Source organism: Entelurus aequoreus, linkage group LG03, assembly GCF_033978785.1.
Source record: "Entelurus aequoreus isolate RoL-2023_Sb linkage group LG03, RoL_Eaeq_v1.1, whole genome shotgun sequence".
Taxonomy (NCBI): Eukaryota; Metazoa; Chordata; class Actinopteri; order Syngnathiformes; family Syngnathidae; genus Entelurus; species Entelurus aequoreus.
The window spans coordinates 61,397,337-61,413,769 of NC_084733.1; the positions used below are offsets into that span (position 1 = coordinate 61,397,337).

Below are 16,433 nucleotides of genomic sequence, written 5' to 3' on the forward strand. Positions count from 1 at the left end.
TCATTCAATGCGTTTTATTTATTTTCATGACTCGTAACATTATAGATTGTCACTGAAGGCATCAAAACTATGAACACATGTGGCGTTATGAACTTAACAAAAAAAGGTGAAATAACTGAAAACATGTTTTATATTCTAGCTTCTTCAAAATAGCCACCCTTTTCTCTGATTACTGCTTTTCACACTCTTGGCATTCTCTCGATGAGCTTTAAGAGGTAGTCACCTGAATTGGCTCTCACTTCACAGGTGTGCCTTATCAGGGTTGATTACTGGAATGTCTTACTTTATCTATGAGGTTGGGATCATCAGTTGTGTTGTGAATGAGAAGGTGTGTCCAAACGTTTGGCCTGTACTGTATGTATCTATGTACAGTATGTATGTATGTATGTGGGTATGTATGCGTGCTTGTATTCATGTATGCATGTATGTATGTATTTATGTATGTATGTGCAAATGTACGCATGCTTGTATGTTTGTATGTCCAGTATGTATGTATGGGTGTATGGATGGATGTGCGTATGTATGTGTGTATGTATGTATGGATGTATGTATGTTGGATGTATGAATGTATGGATGTACGTATGTATGTATGTATGTATGTATAAACTTAGACTTAGACAAACTTTATTGACCCACAAGGGAAATTGTTCCACACAGCATCTCCGTTACAAAGGATGGAAAGGGTAAGTATGGAAAGGATAATGCACACAAGAGCACAAAAACAGTGAGAAAACAAAAGGTATTAAGTAGACTAAAAATGTACCATAGTAGCAATATAAAATACAACATATATGTAATATTTACATATGATATATACAGTATATAATATATACTGATATATTATATTATATCATATTTTTATATAAAATATAGAATATATAACAAATCCCAATTACCATGCACAATATTACAGTATATGTAACAGATGCAGCAAAAAAAGGTCAGCATAAAATAGAGAGTAGATCCAGCAGAAAATATACATTATAAACAAAGAGAGGTAACTAACATAGAAGCGGTCAGGTAATAGACAAATATAATCTATTGCTCTATGTCGACTTATTATACAGCTGGATGGAGTGCGTAATGAAGGAGTTCTTGAATCAAACACTGTAGGAACAAAGCTGAAGGAGCCTGTTGGAGTATGAGCTCCGCTGTCCCTCAATTGTCTGGTGGAGTGGGTGGGCAGGATTGCCCATGATGGCGAGCAGTTTGTCCAGTGTGCTTCTGTCCCTCACTGACACAAACGCCTCCAACTGCGTGCCAATAGTTTGGCCGGCTTTCCGGATCAGTTTGCAAATCCGGTTTAAGTCCCTTTTGCTGGTTCTGCTTCCCCAACAAACCACTGCAAAGTACAGGGCAGTGGCCACAACGGACTGAAAAAAGATCTTCAACAGCTTGCTGCACACATTAAAGGACCTAAACTTCCTCAGGAAAAAGAGTCTGCTCATGCCCTTCTTGTATACAGCTTTGCTGTTGTCCTTCCAGTCTTAAACACGCTCCAGGCTCCAGTGTGCTGTTCAAGTGGACTCCCAGGTACTTGTATTGCCCCACTACTTCCACCTCCCGGCCCTGGATCTTGATGGGCTCCACATGTGTCATTTTATTCTTAAAGTCAATGGCCAGCTCCTTGGTCTTGTCCACATTAAGGAGCAGATGTTTCTCCTGAGACCACTCCACAAAGTCAGTGATCAGTGTCCTGTACTCCAATTCCTGTCCCTCTTCGATACAGCAGAGTCATCCGAGTATTTCTGCAGGTGGCAGGACCTGGAACTATACTGAAAGTCTGAGGTGTACAGGGTGAACAGGAAAGGAGACAGGACAGTCCCCTGTGGAGCACCTACACCACTGACCACAGTATCCAACAGGGAGCTCCCCAGTCGCACAAACTGGGGCCTATCAGACAAGTAATCAGTGATCTAGGAGACAATGGATGAACTGACACCCATCCTGAGCAACTTGTCACTTATCAGAATTGGTTCAATGGTGTTAAAGGCACTGGAGAAATCAAAGAACATGATCCTCACAGTGTCCATCCCACCATTCAGGTGAGAGTGAGCACGATGCAGCAGGTAGATAACAGCATCACCCACTCCTACATGGGGCTGATACGCAAACTGTAGAGGGTTCAGAAAGGAGCTACCAGGGGTCTCTGCTGAGCCAGCACAAGTCCCTCAAGGACTTTCATGACATGAGACGTCAGGGCAAGCGGTCTGAAGTCATTCAAGCCCGATGGGATGGGCTTCATGGGTTTTCCATAGCGCTGGTATCCTTTTTAACTTCAGACTCAGGTTGAAGATGAAGTGCAGGATCTCAGTCAGCTGAGCAGCATAAGTCTTCAGGACCCAGGGGTTGACTCGGTCAGGGCCTGCTGACTTGGCTGGGTTGACTCTCTCTAGCTGTCGTCTCAAATGGCCAGGTGTCAGACACACCGGGCTGGCTTTCTCAGTGGGGGTGGAAGTGAGGGGATGGAAAAACAGCAGTGGCAGGCAACAGTGAAGGAGTTTGTGGATTGATGGTCAGGGGAGGTGTGAGGACAGGAGTAGTGGGCCTAGGGCCAGTAAGGGGTGCATTGCTAAATCTATTGAAAAAGAAATTCAGCTCGTTGGCTCTATCTACAACCCCATCCAGCAGTGTGGCTTTGTTATTGAAGCCTGTGAAGGTTTCCATGCCCTTCCACACATCCCAAATGTTATTCTGCTGGAGTTTGGCCTATAGCTTTCTTCTTTAGGCATCATTTCCTTCTTGCAGCTGAATTTTCAGCTGCCACTGTATCCTCCCCAACTCATCCCGATCACCAGCTCTGAAGGATAGCTTCTTTTTATTTAGCAGCACCTTTAGCTGGATGGCAGCAGCCTTGTCTGCAGAAGGAAGGATGTATACTCCCTTGGCAAATACTAGGGTTGAATTCCAATAGCCAGAGGTTCGATGTCCGGCATGCAAACACACTCCTTTACATTAATATGTCCAGGATTACACCACCTCTCGTTCACCAAGATGGCAATGCCACCGCCTTCTTGCGGGAGGGGGTGGGGGGAGTTAGTGCACGAGGTAGAGAAGTTCCGGCTGGACCTAGTTGGTCTCACTTCAACGCACAGCAAGGGCTCTGGAATCAGACTTCTCGAGAGGGGTTGTACTCTCTTCCACTGTGGCGTTGAAAGCAGTGAGAGGCGACGGGAGGGGTGGCTATACTTGTTGCTTCGCCTGTATGTTGGACTTTAACTCGGACAAGAGGGTAGGTTCCCTCCCCTCAGATTAGTGGGACGGATTCTGACTGTTGTTTGTGCTTATGCACCTAACAGCAGTTTGGAGGACCCACCCTTTTTGGAGTCCCAAGAGAGAATACTTTAGAGTGCTCCCTCAGGGGATTCCTTTGATCTGCTGGGTGACTTCAACGCTCACATTGGCAACCACAGTAAAACCTGGTGAGGCGTGATTGGAAGAAATGGCCGCCCGGATCTGAACCTGAGTGTTGTTTTGTTACTGGGCTTTTGTGCTTGTCACAGTTTATCCATAACAAACACCATGTTCAAACATAATGGTGTCCATATGTGCACTTGGCACAAAGACACCCTAGGCTGCAGTTCGATGATCGACTTTGTGGTTGTGTCATCGGATTTGCGGTCTCATGTTTTGGACACTCCGGTAAAGAGAGGGGTGGAGCTTTCAACTGATCACCAGCTGGTGGTGAGTCAGCTCCGATGGTGGGGGAGAATGCCAGACAGACCTGGCAGGCCCAAACTTTGATCATGTCACAAGGGAGGCACTGGACATTGAGTCCGAGTGTACCATGTTCTGTTCCTCTATTGTCGAAGCAGCCAATCGGAGCTTTAGCCGCAAGGTGGTCGGTGCCTGCCGTGGCGGTAATCCCAAAGTCTGCTGGTGGACACCAGTGGTAAGGGATGCTGTCAAGTTTATGAAGGAGTCCTGTTGGCTCATAGGACTCCGGAAGCAGCGGACAGGTACCGACAGGGTAAGCGGTGTGTGACTTTGGCGGTTGCAGAGGCAAGAACTCGGACATGGGAGGAGTTCAGAGAAGCCATAAAGCAGGGGTGTCAAACGTACGGCCCGAGGGCCGGATCAGGCCCGCAAACCGGTTTTATCCGGCCCGCGGGATGAGTTTGCCAAGTATAAAAATTAACCTGACCTTTTTGAATGAAAGAAACAGCTGTTCTAAATGTGTCCACTGGATGTCGCAATAGCAATTATTTGTATCTTTGTAGATGATGCTACATATGTACAAAATAAACCACATGATGTTAGTACATTAGTTGAGGAAAATGATCAAACTAAATAAATAACATACTGTAATTTGATTTTGATAAACATTTTTGGAAACACTTTAGAATGGGGAACATATTCACCATTGATTAGTTGCTTATTAAAGTAACAAAGACTTAATTTAGAGTTATTTGGACACTAAGGCAACATATAAGGGTTAGGGTTAGGGTTACTAATGAGCAATAATTCTGAGGTTATTGAGAGAAGACTCTTATTTAATGACTTACTGGTTGTATAATAAGGCCATGCAGAATAAGGCATTAATAAGTACTTAATAATGACTAATTAAGTCCCAATATGTTACTAATTTGCATGTTAATAAGCAATTAATTAATGGTGAATATGTGTTCCCCATACTAAAATGTTACCAATTTTTTTTATCTTGATTGAAAATTAACACCAATGAGTTGATTGATGAACATTATCATATAATTTGTTCAGAAAATATAAATAACGACAAATAAAGTATATATACTATTAACCCAACAACATTATGATTTGTACAATTTCAGAGTGTGCTTGTTCTATTTTTAAACAAAGAAAACAATCTGAAGTTGTCTTTATTTTTAAGTTATCGTGCCGTGATTTTACCAGTCTGGCCCACTTGGGAGTAGATTTTTCTCCATGTGGCCCCCGATCTAAAATGAGTTTGACACCCGTGCCATAAAGAATGACTTAGGACGCCGTGCACTGCCAACACCGTGTAAGGTGGGGATGGTGTGCTGCTGACATCGACTGGGGATGTGGAAGGAATACTTCCAAGACCTTTTCAATCCCACCTAGACGTCTTCCAATGAGGACGCAGTACCTGGGTACTCTGTGGTGGGCTCTCCTATTTCTGGGGCTGAGTATACCGAGGTAATTAAGGAGGTGGATGAGATCCGCCCGGAGTTGCTTAAGGCTCTGGATGCTGTGGGGCTGTCGTGGTTGACAAGACTCCGCAGCATTGCGTGGACATTGGGGGCGGGGCCGCTGGATTGGCAGGCCCGGGCGGTGGTTCCTCTCTTTAAGAAAGGGGAACCAGAGGGTGTGTTTATCGTGGGATCACACTCCTCAGCCTACCCTGTAAGGTCTATTCAGGTGTACTGGAGAGGAGGCTACGCCGGATAGTCAAACCTCAGATTCGGGAGGAGCAGTGTGGTTTTCGTCCTAGTCGTGGAACTTACATGTGTTGCAGCGACTTGTCTTGTATCTCCAGTAGACTTGGTAGGAGTTGTGGTATTGGACTGTCGCTGTGACGCTCACGGGAACAATGTCAGAGCTCGGTCTGTTGGAGCAGTCAACGGTGGACGGTGTGGCCTTCATAGAGATGTGTTCAGGCAGAGGTGCCACTCCAAGGTGTGTCCTTGCTGTGTGCCTGATGGACCCCACAGTAAATCCACATTCATATGTGCCTGCAACAACACAACACATTCACAGGAATATTTGTTTACCAAATCAAAGATATCAAGGTGTTGTCCATGAAAAGAATATCATATTGCAGAAATGTCCGACAAAAAGTCACCTGTCCAAATGTTTGTTATGTTCTGAAGTCGCAGTACAATGCAAGACTTCTTTTCTTTTGTGGCACAGCTGGAGTCCACTTTCACAACACTGCCGTCACGGAGCTCAAAGCAGTCGTTTGATCCAAACATTTTCCAGCTAGCGCCACTCGACATCTCCTCAAACGTGCACTTGAGCATCGGGGCGGACATGTACGGCACCAACGCTTCTGCCGATTCTAAGGTGACCATACCTGTGTGGAAATGATGACTCACACACCTTAGGGCTGTCAATATACACTGTATATATATATATATATATATATATATATATATATATATATATATATATATATATATATATATATATATATATATATATATATATATATATATATATATATATATATATATACAATTTAAACAATTTGTGAAAATTATGAATAGATTTTCAATCAGGATGAATAAAAATCGCGATATCAGACCCTTATAAAGGCGTGAATCTAAAGTTTCGATCCGATTCCGATTCCTGGGGATTCAAAATCGATTCTCACAATGTATCAATTTGTATAGTAATTATAAGTAAACTTTTTTTAAAAACAGGCTACATGTTAAGAAACTCTTTCTGGTTGAATGGAGATGGCCTAAAAATGGCTTTGTGTATACACATATACATACATACACACACATATATATATATATGTATATATATATATATATATATATACCGTATTTCCTTGAATAGCCGCAGGGGCGCTAATTAATTTAAAACCTCTTCTCACCCCTGCGTTTACCAAAAGCAGGCGAATTTGCCATGCATGCGGTAATTATTTTAAAACCTCTTCTCACTCCGGCGCTTACCTTATCGTGAAAAGCACATTTAATAAAAAAAACGTTATTATGGTCTTACCTTTAGGTATAAATGAGTCCATGCCAGCTCCCTTTGAAGAAAAGCATCGATATAGAAGTCTTCCTTCAGTTTTAAAAGTCTCTCTGTCTCGATGGAGATCTTCCTTTTAAGTATTACCTCCTGCTTCGATTGAAAGTCCAGTTTAGAAAACTGTTTTATTTTAGATATGTAATCCTCCATGGTAAAATAAATGGCTGCGCACTATTGCTGCTGTTGTCTTCTTCTGCAGCACAGGTCTTCTGCAGTACCAGCAGTCGCAAGAAGGATCACTAGCGCCCTCTACCACCAGGAGGCGGGAGTCATTTAATGACTCATGTTTGACCCGGCGGAAGTGCCAAGCATGCGCTAATTATTTTGCCAAACAGGAAATACTGACAAAACCACAGCACCAGGACAGGAAGTGATCCTTTACGTATTCTTCTGTGATGTGTTTTATGTTTAAGCCTACAAAGTAATACGATAATAAATACTTTAATCTAGAAGTACTACTTGGGAGATGTTTTACATTTGAATCTTACAAAGTAAAACAATATCAAATACCTTAATCTAGAAGTACTACATAGAAGATGTGTTTTACATTTAAATCTTACAAAGTAATACAATATGATAAATGATAAATGGGTTATACTTGTATAGCGCTTTTCTACCTTCAAGGTACTCAAAGCACTTTGACACTATTTCCACATTCATCCATTCACACACACATTCACACACTGATGGCGGGAGCTGCCATACAAGGCGCTAACCAGCAGCCATCAGGAGCACGGGTGAAGTGTCTTGCCCAAGGACACAACGGACGTGGCTAGGATGGTAGAAGGTGGGGATTGAACCCTACAAATTAAAATGACATCAAATACTTTAATCCCTGAGTACTACATGTTTAAAGCCTACAAAGGTTAGACAAGCCTCCTCTCTTCCTGTTTTTAAATCTCTTTTAAAAACATACTTTTATTCCATGGCTTTTAACACTGAGTGATATGCATCCTACAATGGCGCCCCATAATACACCTGCTGTGAACCTGTTTTTATGTTTTATTTATTTATTTTTTATCGTGTTCTGTTTGTGTTGTGTTTGCTCGGTTCTCGTATTATCTTTTAACCTGCCCATTGTACAGCACTTTGGCTAACGCTGTGGTAAATTTTAAATGTGCTTTATAAATAAAGTTGATTTGATTTGATTTGATACAAAGTAAAAGGACATGAAATACTTTAATCCCGGAGTACTACTTGTTTAAAGCCTACAAAGTAAATGGACATGAAATACTTTAATCTTGATTTACTGCATGTAAAGCCTACAAAGTAAAAGGAACATAAATACTTTAATCTCGGAGTACTGCATGTTTAAAGCCTACAAAGTAAAAGGACATGAAGTACTTGATTCTTGGAGTAGTACAAAGGAAAGCTGTGGTACTTGCCTGCAGTGTGGACCTGAATAACTGCTCCCAGACTGGTTTCCAAAGTGGACACAAGTTGTTGGAGTTTGGCAGTTTGACATTTGCAGCCAAGGACGGCCTGGAAGTCAGCACTTCTGTTGGATCGCCTTCACAGAGGACAAGGAACACAAATCAACACAAATCAACCAACAACTTGAGCTTTTTCTAAATCTTTAGCGGACACTTATTTCAACCAATGTTCAAAAATCCACATTCAACATGTCAAATTGTCAGATTCCCTGGCCTAATTGTGATTATGATTACAGTCGAAACATGTCAGGTAAAATTCCATCTAATATACCGAAAATATTGTCTGATTACAAGAACATTTTAAAGAGTATATGAATAAGAAGACATAATGAACCTTATTGAGCAACTTAAAGAAAGACTTGGATACAAATGTGTTAACCCCCTCCGCCGCTTGGAGAGACTTGAGAAAACACGAGCACGCTACAGAAACTCTCTACGATACAACCTCCGATGCAGACACGAGGAGATTACGCCAACAAGCCTCAACATAAAAACCCTATGAGAATCAAGAACGCAGAAAGAATCATTACCAAAGCATGGAAATAACTAATGAAAGAAAGGATACGGATCACAGTGAACAAGATTGAGGAAGCAGAAATGGACAACGTCAAGCAAAGCTTCTCAACTGAACACGACACAAGATACAAACAAGTTAATAAAAACACATATCAAACTCATCCACGAGCAATAATTCGCTATAACCAAAGAACGGTAGATAAATAAATTAAATAAGCTTATTGACAGAAAAAGAAAAAATGAGACACAGACGTACACAAACGAAAAGTGGGTGCGCAACCTCTTTTTTTTTCTTTTTTAAATTTTTTTTTTTTTACGACGCACGCATGCACGCTCACTGAAACAGAAATGAGTGTACTTGGATGCAGTCTAAATTTTGCCATCACACCGAACAAGGTGCCTAAAGAAGATTTCAACTTAGCTACAGAACTGTCGTGTCAGAAAATAACCGAGCAGGGGGAAAAGGCAGAGCTACGCAACGCAGTAGCAGGGATATTCAAAATGGCAAAACTCCCAAAAAGCAACATCACAAAAAAGGAAAGACAAGCTATCACTACACTCAAAAAAGATGAAACCATCACCATCATACCAGCAAACAAAGGGAGAACAACAGTGATAATGGAAACAATGCTGAAAGATAACAAAACATATGAGATAGTGAAGAAAGATCCAAAGAAAAAAATGCTCAAGACCCTCCTCAAACCATTAGTCGCAAAAAAATAACACGCGATCAATATGAATTTTTAATACCCAAAGATTCTCAAAAAAGATACCCCACTACGCCCAATAGTAGACAGTATAGATTCCGTTACAACCCGACCCAGCAACACTGAGAACTGCAATAAACAGAGCAATTGAGAGGAGACACAAACACGACACAGAACAAACCAAAAGTAGTGAAACAAAAATGAATATTATCAACAACAGTATCAATATTAGTTACAATTTCAACATAGCAGTGATTAAAAATCCCTCATTGACATTATCATTAGACATTTATAAAAAATAAAAAAAAAGAACAATAGTGTCACAGTGGCTTACACTTGCATCGCATCTCATAAGCTTGACAACACACTGTGTCCAATATTTTCACAAATATAAAATAAGTCATATTTTTGGTTCATTTAATAGTTAAAACAAATTTACATTATTGCAATCAGTTGATAAAACATTGTCCTTTACAATTATAAAAGCTTTTTACAATAATCTACTACTGTGCTTGCATGTCAGCAGACTGGGGTAGATCCTGCTGAAATCCTATGTATTGAATGAATAGAGAATCGTTTTGAATCTTGGCAAAAATCTTAGCCACACGATTATCAAATGTAATAGGAAAATTAATTCATATTGACCAAACTGGCTTCATGGAAGGTCGACAATCTTCAGACAATACAAGGAAATAGTTTAATGTTATTTACTATGTTAGAAGTCTCCCTTAACCCACAGCAGTATATATTGTTGATGCGGAGAAGGCATTTGACCGCATAAACTGGTCATTTATGTTTTGCACATTACGTACATTTGGATTTGGAGATAATTTTATACAATGGATTACGATGCTTTATACTAGGCCCATGGCATCAGTCAAAACCAATAATCATATTTCAGAACCTTTTTCATTAAAAAGAGGGGTAAAACAGGGATGTCCTGCATCTGGATAATTATTTAATTTGGTTATTGAACCCTTAGCTGCAAAAATAAGAAGTGAAAATAATATTCATGGTATTAAAATTGGCTCTCAGTATAATAAGCTATCGATGTATTGTAACGACATAATTCTCTACCTGTCACATGTTAACTCCTCTCTTCACTATATCAATAATGTAATCACTGAATATGGCTGTTTATCAGGGTATAAAGTCCATCCATCCATCCATCCATTTCCTACCGCTTATTCCCTTTGGGGTCGCGGGGGGCGCTGGAGCCTATCTCAGCTACAATCGGGCGGAAGGCGGGGTACACCCTGGACAAGTCAATTGGCACAAATGTGACATATTACCACTTAAGAAATCACAAGTTCAGAACTCCAAAATTAAATGGAAAGAGGCAGAAATCATATATCTAGGACTACACATTACACCAAACCTTTATACAAGCAGAGATCTAAATCTTAAACATTTAAAAAATAAGATAGAATCCAAAATGGAACGCTGGTCACGTCTCCAAATATCACTTTGGGGTCAGGTGAACATAGTAAAAATGAGTATACTGCTAGCCGTTAATTATATACTGAAAATGATGCCTGTCCTAATTAATAAAAGTTGGTTTGAGAAAATACATACAATGATATCACATTTTATATGGTGTGGAAAGAAGGCCAGTTGTTCATACTTAAGGTTGTCTTGTACACAAGATAAAGGAGGACTACAATTACCAAACTTCTTACATTATTATATCTCCTTAGGTTGTGAACAAGCAAGCCACTTATTTCATTCTTCTACAGATAAGGACTGGATCAACATGGAAAAAAATATGTTAATGAATTTGGACATTGATGTGGGGAGTTTATATTATATTTAAAAAATACCTAATGAATTGAGGCAGAGCCCAATAGAAGCCACCTTTAACATTCTAAAACTGTGTCAGAAAATACTAGGAATCAAGTCAATGACATCTGTCAATCAACCGCTTTGGTACAATCCTAATATCATAATTAATATAAATGTGGTTAAATGGACAACATGGAAAGACAGAGGTATTACTAAACCTCATCATATTATTAATAAAAACTCTTTTAAACCGTTCAATGATTTAGTTGATCAATATAATGTACCCAGAAATTATTTTTTAAATGTTATCTTTTTAAAACACGATGTAAATAAATGCATATCCTCTGAAAGAGTGTCTTTAAATAGCCATGAACTGCAAGATGCACTTTTTAATCAAGATACATTTAAGAAATTAATTAAACTATTTTATGGAATAATAAATGAACACCACACTAGAAATGCAAATGATGCATGTGTTGGGAAATGGATGATGGACTTAAACATTATAGATGAAAGAGACATATCATGGAATGATATTTGGAAAAATGCCATTAAGCCCTTTAGAAGCATTAAAGATAAACTGACTCAATTTAAGATATTAAATAGATTGTATTTTACATCTTCTCAGCTGTTTAAAATTGGTGTAGTAGATAGCAAGTTATGTATGAACTGTCGGGCAGCTGAGGCAACTCTTGTTCATTTATTGTGGGAATGTCAGAGAATAAAAGAGTTATGGTTGAAAACAACAAAAGAAGCAATCACATTCCTTAATATAAACATCCCAATGACACTGCAAACTTGTATTCTTGGGTATCTCCATTAATTTAGTAACATGTCATCAAAGAGTAAAAATGCATTTCTTTCAATATGCATAATAACAAAAAGGGTAATATTAAAAAAATGGATAGATGTTGATAGTCCAACTCATACTGACTGGTACACACAAGCTATGGAGATGATATCAGTAGAAAAAAACTGCATTTAGTTTAGATAATAATGAGTCATATATTGGAATATGGGATCCATTATTTAAATTTGTTCTAACTATTAAATGAACCAAAATATGACTTATTATATCATTGTGGAAAATATTTGACACAATGTGGTGTAAAGTTTATGAGATGCAATGCAAGTGTAAGCCACTGTGACACTATTGTTCCTTTTAATTTTTATTTATTAATGTTTGTAATGATAATATCAATTAAAGTTAAAGTTAAAGTTAAAGTTAAAGTACCAATGATTGTCACACACACACTAGGTGTGGTGAAATTTGTCCTCTGCATTTGACCCATCCCCTTGATCACCCCCTGGGAGGTGAGGGGAGCAGTGGGCAGCAGCGGTGCTGCGCCCGGGAATCATTTTTGGTGATTTAACCCCCAATTCCAACCCTTGATGCTGAGTGCCAAGCAGGGAGGTAATGGGTCCCATTTTTATAGTCTTTGGTATGACTCGGCTGGGGTCTGAACTCACAACCTACCGATCTCAGGGCGGACACTCTAACCACTAGGCCACTGAGTAGGTAGAGGGATGAGGGATTTTTAATCACTGCTATGTTGAAATTGTTACTAATATTGATACTGTTGTTAAAAATATTCATTCTTGTCTCACTACTTTTAGATTGTTCCGTGTCATGTTTGTGTGTCCTCAATTGCTCTGTTTATTGCTTTTCTGAATGTTGCTGGGTCGGGTTTGGTTTTGAAATTGTATTGCATTAATATGGTATTGTTGTGTATTGTTTTCATTAAAAAAAAAATATATATCTATATCGTTTTTGAATCGAGGATCGTGTTGAATTGAAAAAAAATCGATTTTGAATCGAATCGTGACCCCAAGAATCGATTTTGAATCGAATCGTGGGACACCCAAAGATTCACAGCCCTAATATATATATATATATATATATATATATATATATATATATATATATATATATATATATATATATATATATATATATATATATATATATATATACATATTTATATATACATATATATACATATATATATATATATATATATATATATATATATATATATATATATATATATATATATATATATATATATATACATATATATATATATATATATATATATATATAAATATGTATGTATGTATGTATGTATGTATGTATGTATGTATGTATGTATATATATATACATACATACATATTCATGTATATATATATACATACATATAGTATTAATAAATGCTCTATAGTAATATTACTACCTCAGAGGAGTGATTTTGAAGTGCTGAAATCCGTTGAGGCCTCCAAAGGCAGTTTGAACCTTGAAAAATAATAAGATTGAGAATTGTGCAGAATTGAAATACAAAAAAAAATAAGAGTAGTAAAAGGTACCTGTCCAGTTTTGTTTGAATCCCAAGTAGTTGCAGTGAGTTCTGCCTTGATGTTCAGGTGAACTTTGGTGATGCAAGAGTTTTGACAGAAAAGGTCACTCAAATAATAAATACATGAGTGGTGAAATATACAAATATTCAACAAGTTTAATATTTGGACCTGTATTCACCTGGGTGACCGTAAACATACTGTAATATATACACCTGTACTATACAGTATACACCTGTACTACATACACCTGTACTATATACACACCTGTAATATGTACACCCCTGTACTACATATACCTGTACTACATACACAATATATACACCTGTAGTACATACACCTGTACTATATACATCTGTACTAGGGAAGAAGAAGCCGTTCTTTGCATTGTTCTCTCTTGGCCTCTGCACACAACGTTCTTCACTTTCCATGCGGTCTGTTCCTTGAATGATAGTATGCTTCCACTCAGGGCGGTCTTTGCAAGGGTCTCCCAGGTGGCAGGGTCAATGTTGCAGCGGAGGAGAGTGGTCTTTAGTTGGTCGCGGAATCTTCGTTTGGGGGCTCCCTGGGGTCTTGTGCCGGATACAAGTTGCGAGAACAGGATCTGACGAGAGAGAGTCGGGGTGTGGGCAGTCCACTGACATGTCCTGTCCAGCAGAGGCGGTGTCATGCCATCTTTACTTCTATGCTAGGGAGGTTGACTCAGAGAAGGAAACACTCATTTGTGACAAAGACTTGCCATTTGATATTCAGGATTGCACAAAGTTTCTGCTGTTGGAAGCGTTTTTTTCACATTCCGCCTATACAAAACCAACAGCCGTACAGAAGGGTAGAAAGAACGACCACTCTGAACACCATGATTTTGGTATGGAAACTAAGGTTATGGTTTAGGAAGACACCTTTGGAGAGCCCCCGAAAAGCCGAATGTGCAGAACAAATTTTGTTGTCGATATCCTTCTGCAAAATGCAATCACTGGCAAGGTAACTTCTACATTATGGGACAGCTTTCACAGTCTCGAGGACTTTTCCACGAAATCGTACATTGCTGGTGTGTGGAGGAGGATGGCACGGGTCTCCCTGCACTAGGATCTTAGTCTTTGTAATGCTGACAGTGAGACCGAAGCAAGAGTAGGCACTATCAAAGAGATCAATAGTATTCTGGAGGTTGGAAACTGTGTCCACAGGTATTGCGTTGTCGTCCACATACTGCAGCTCCCGCACTGTGACCAAGGTTGTGAGTCAGCGCGCGCGCAAGACGCCCAGTGTTAAAAAGTCCTCCATCCATTCGGTAGCGAAGTTGGATGCCACAGGCCGTGTCAGGAGGCTCATGGATTATAGCCCCAAGGTAGAGTGAAAAGAGGGTGTGGGCTAGAACACAGCCCTGCTTCAGTCCAGCGGTGATGGGAAAGGAGTCAGAGATGGTGTTATGATCACGACGCGGCCAGTCATCCCATCAGAGCAGCCGAAATGTCTCAAGGTGGCCCACATTGCTGGTCTTGGTACGCTATCAAAAGCCTTTTTCTAGGTCCCAAAAAATTAAAAAGAGTGGTCGTCGTTGCTCTCGAGACTTCTCCTGAAGCAGGCGAGCGCAGAAAATCATGTCAGTGATTGATGAGATGGCCAATAGCCGGACTGTGATTACGGAAGGACTTCTACCCGTGCAAAATCTTTCTAGCGATGCTGAGGAGGGAGATGCCGCGGGAGTTTCCGCAAAGGGAGCGGTCACCCTTCTTAAAGATGGTAGTGATCCTTCAAGTCTGCAGGAACAGCCTTCGTCTTGTCATGAATAGCCTGGTCTTCAAGGCCATGAGAGATGACTTCTAAGGGGATGTTGTCTGGTCAGGGGGTCTTTCTTGTCTTTATGCAGCTTAACGCCTTCTGAAACTCGATATAGGAGGGATGGAGTGACAACCAGTCCCTGACAGGCAGTTGGGGAACTTTACAAAGCAGGTCATCAGCCACTGTAGATGGGCGATTCAGGAGTGCATGCAAGTGTTCTTTCCACCAGTCGGGGATAACTTGATCTTCTGTAAGGGTCGTTGCCCCGTCGACAGACTGGAGGGTGTTGATACCTCCATGACGAAGGCCAAAGATTTCCTTTGTTGCCGCATAGATAGATAGATAGATAGATAGATAGATAGATAGTACTTTATTGATTCCTTCAGGAGAGTTCCCTCAGGAAAATTAAAACAAGAGCGGTGAATGTCTCTGCTGTCTTCGTAGGTTTGGATCTCATTTGCTTTGTCTTGCCACCAGAAGTTCCGCATTTCTTGGAGCCTTCGCTGGCACTTCTGCTTTGCTTCCTGAAAGTGTCGCAAGCAAGTGCAATTAGGGCGGTTCTCCCATAGCAGGTGGGCAGCTCTCTTCTAATTGATTAGTTGTTGGATATTGACGTTGTTTTGATCAAACCAGTCTTGATGGGAGCGTCTGGAGTACCTGTACTATATACAACTGTACTAATTGGGTTATACTTGTATAGTGCTTTTCTACCTTCAATACATACACCTGTAATATATACACCTGTACTATATACACCTGTAATATATACACCTGTACTTAATGCATCTGTAATATATACACCTGTATTATATACATCTGTAATATATACACCTGCACTATAAACACCTTCACTACATACACATGTGATATATACACCTGCACTATATACATCTGTAATATATACATCTGTAATATATACACCTGTAGTATATACACCTTTACTCCATACACCTGTACTTTATACATCTGTAATATATACACCTGTAGTATGTACACCTGCACTATATACCCCTGCACTATGTACACCTGTAATATATACACCTGTAATATATACACCTGCACTATATACACCTGTACTATATACTTCTAACACTTAGTATACTGGTAAATGATATTACTGTACTTTGTGGGCGTGACAAGCAAACAGATGATTTCTTTAAATAT

The 16,433-nt window shown here is 39.7% G+C and overlaps 1 protein-coding gene across 6 annotated transcripts in view; it reads right to left on the reverse strand.

Moving 5' to 3' along the window:
* The window catches only part of adgrf3b (adhesion G protein-coupled receptor F3b), an 83,852-nt gene that overhangs the window by 18,775 nt on the left and 48,644 nt on the right, over positions 1-16,433 (reverse strand). For 5 of the 6 annotated variants that reach the window (XM_062042361.1, XM_062042360.1, XM_062042362.1 and 2 more), the window contains 6 exons: positions 13,503-13,564; positions 13,373-13,431; positions 10,537-10,611; positions 8,085-8,209; positions 5,783-6,013; positions 5,445-5,672 (listed from right to left, as the gene is read on the reverse strand). In XM_062042361.1, the coding sequence (XP_061898345.1) occupies positions 5,445-5,672; positions 5,783-6,013; positions 8,085-8,209; positions 10,537-10,611; positions 13,373-13,431; positions 13,503-13,564 (780 nt within the window). The remainder of the gene's footprint in view (positions 1-5,444; positions 5,673-5,782; positions 6,014-8,084; positions 8,210-10,536; positions 10,612-13,372; positions 13,432-13,502; positions 13,565-16,433) is intronic. The other variant, XM_062042358.1, reaches the window with a different exon arrangement.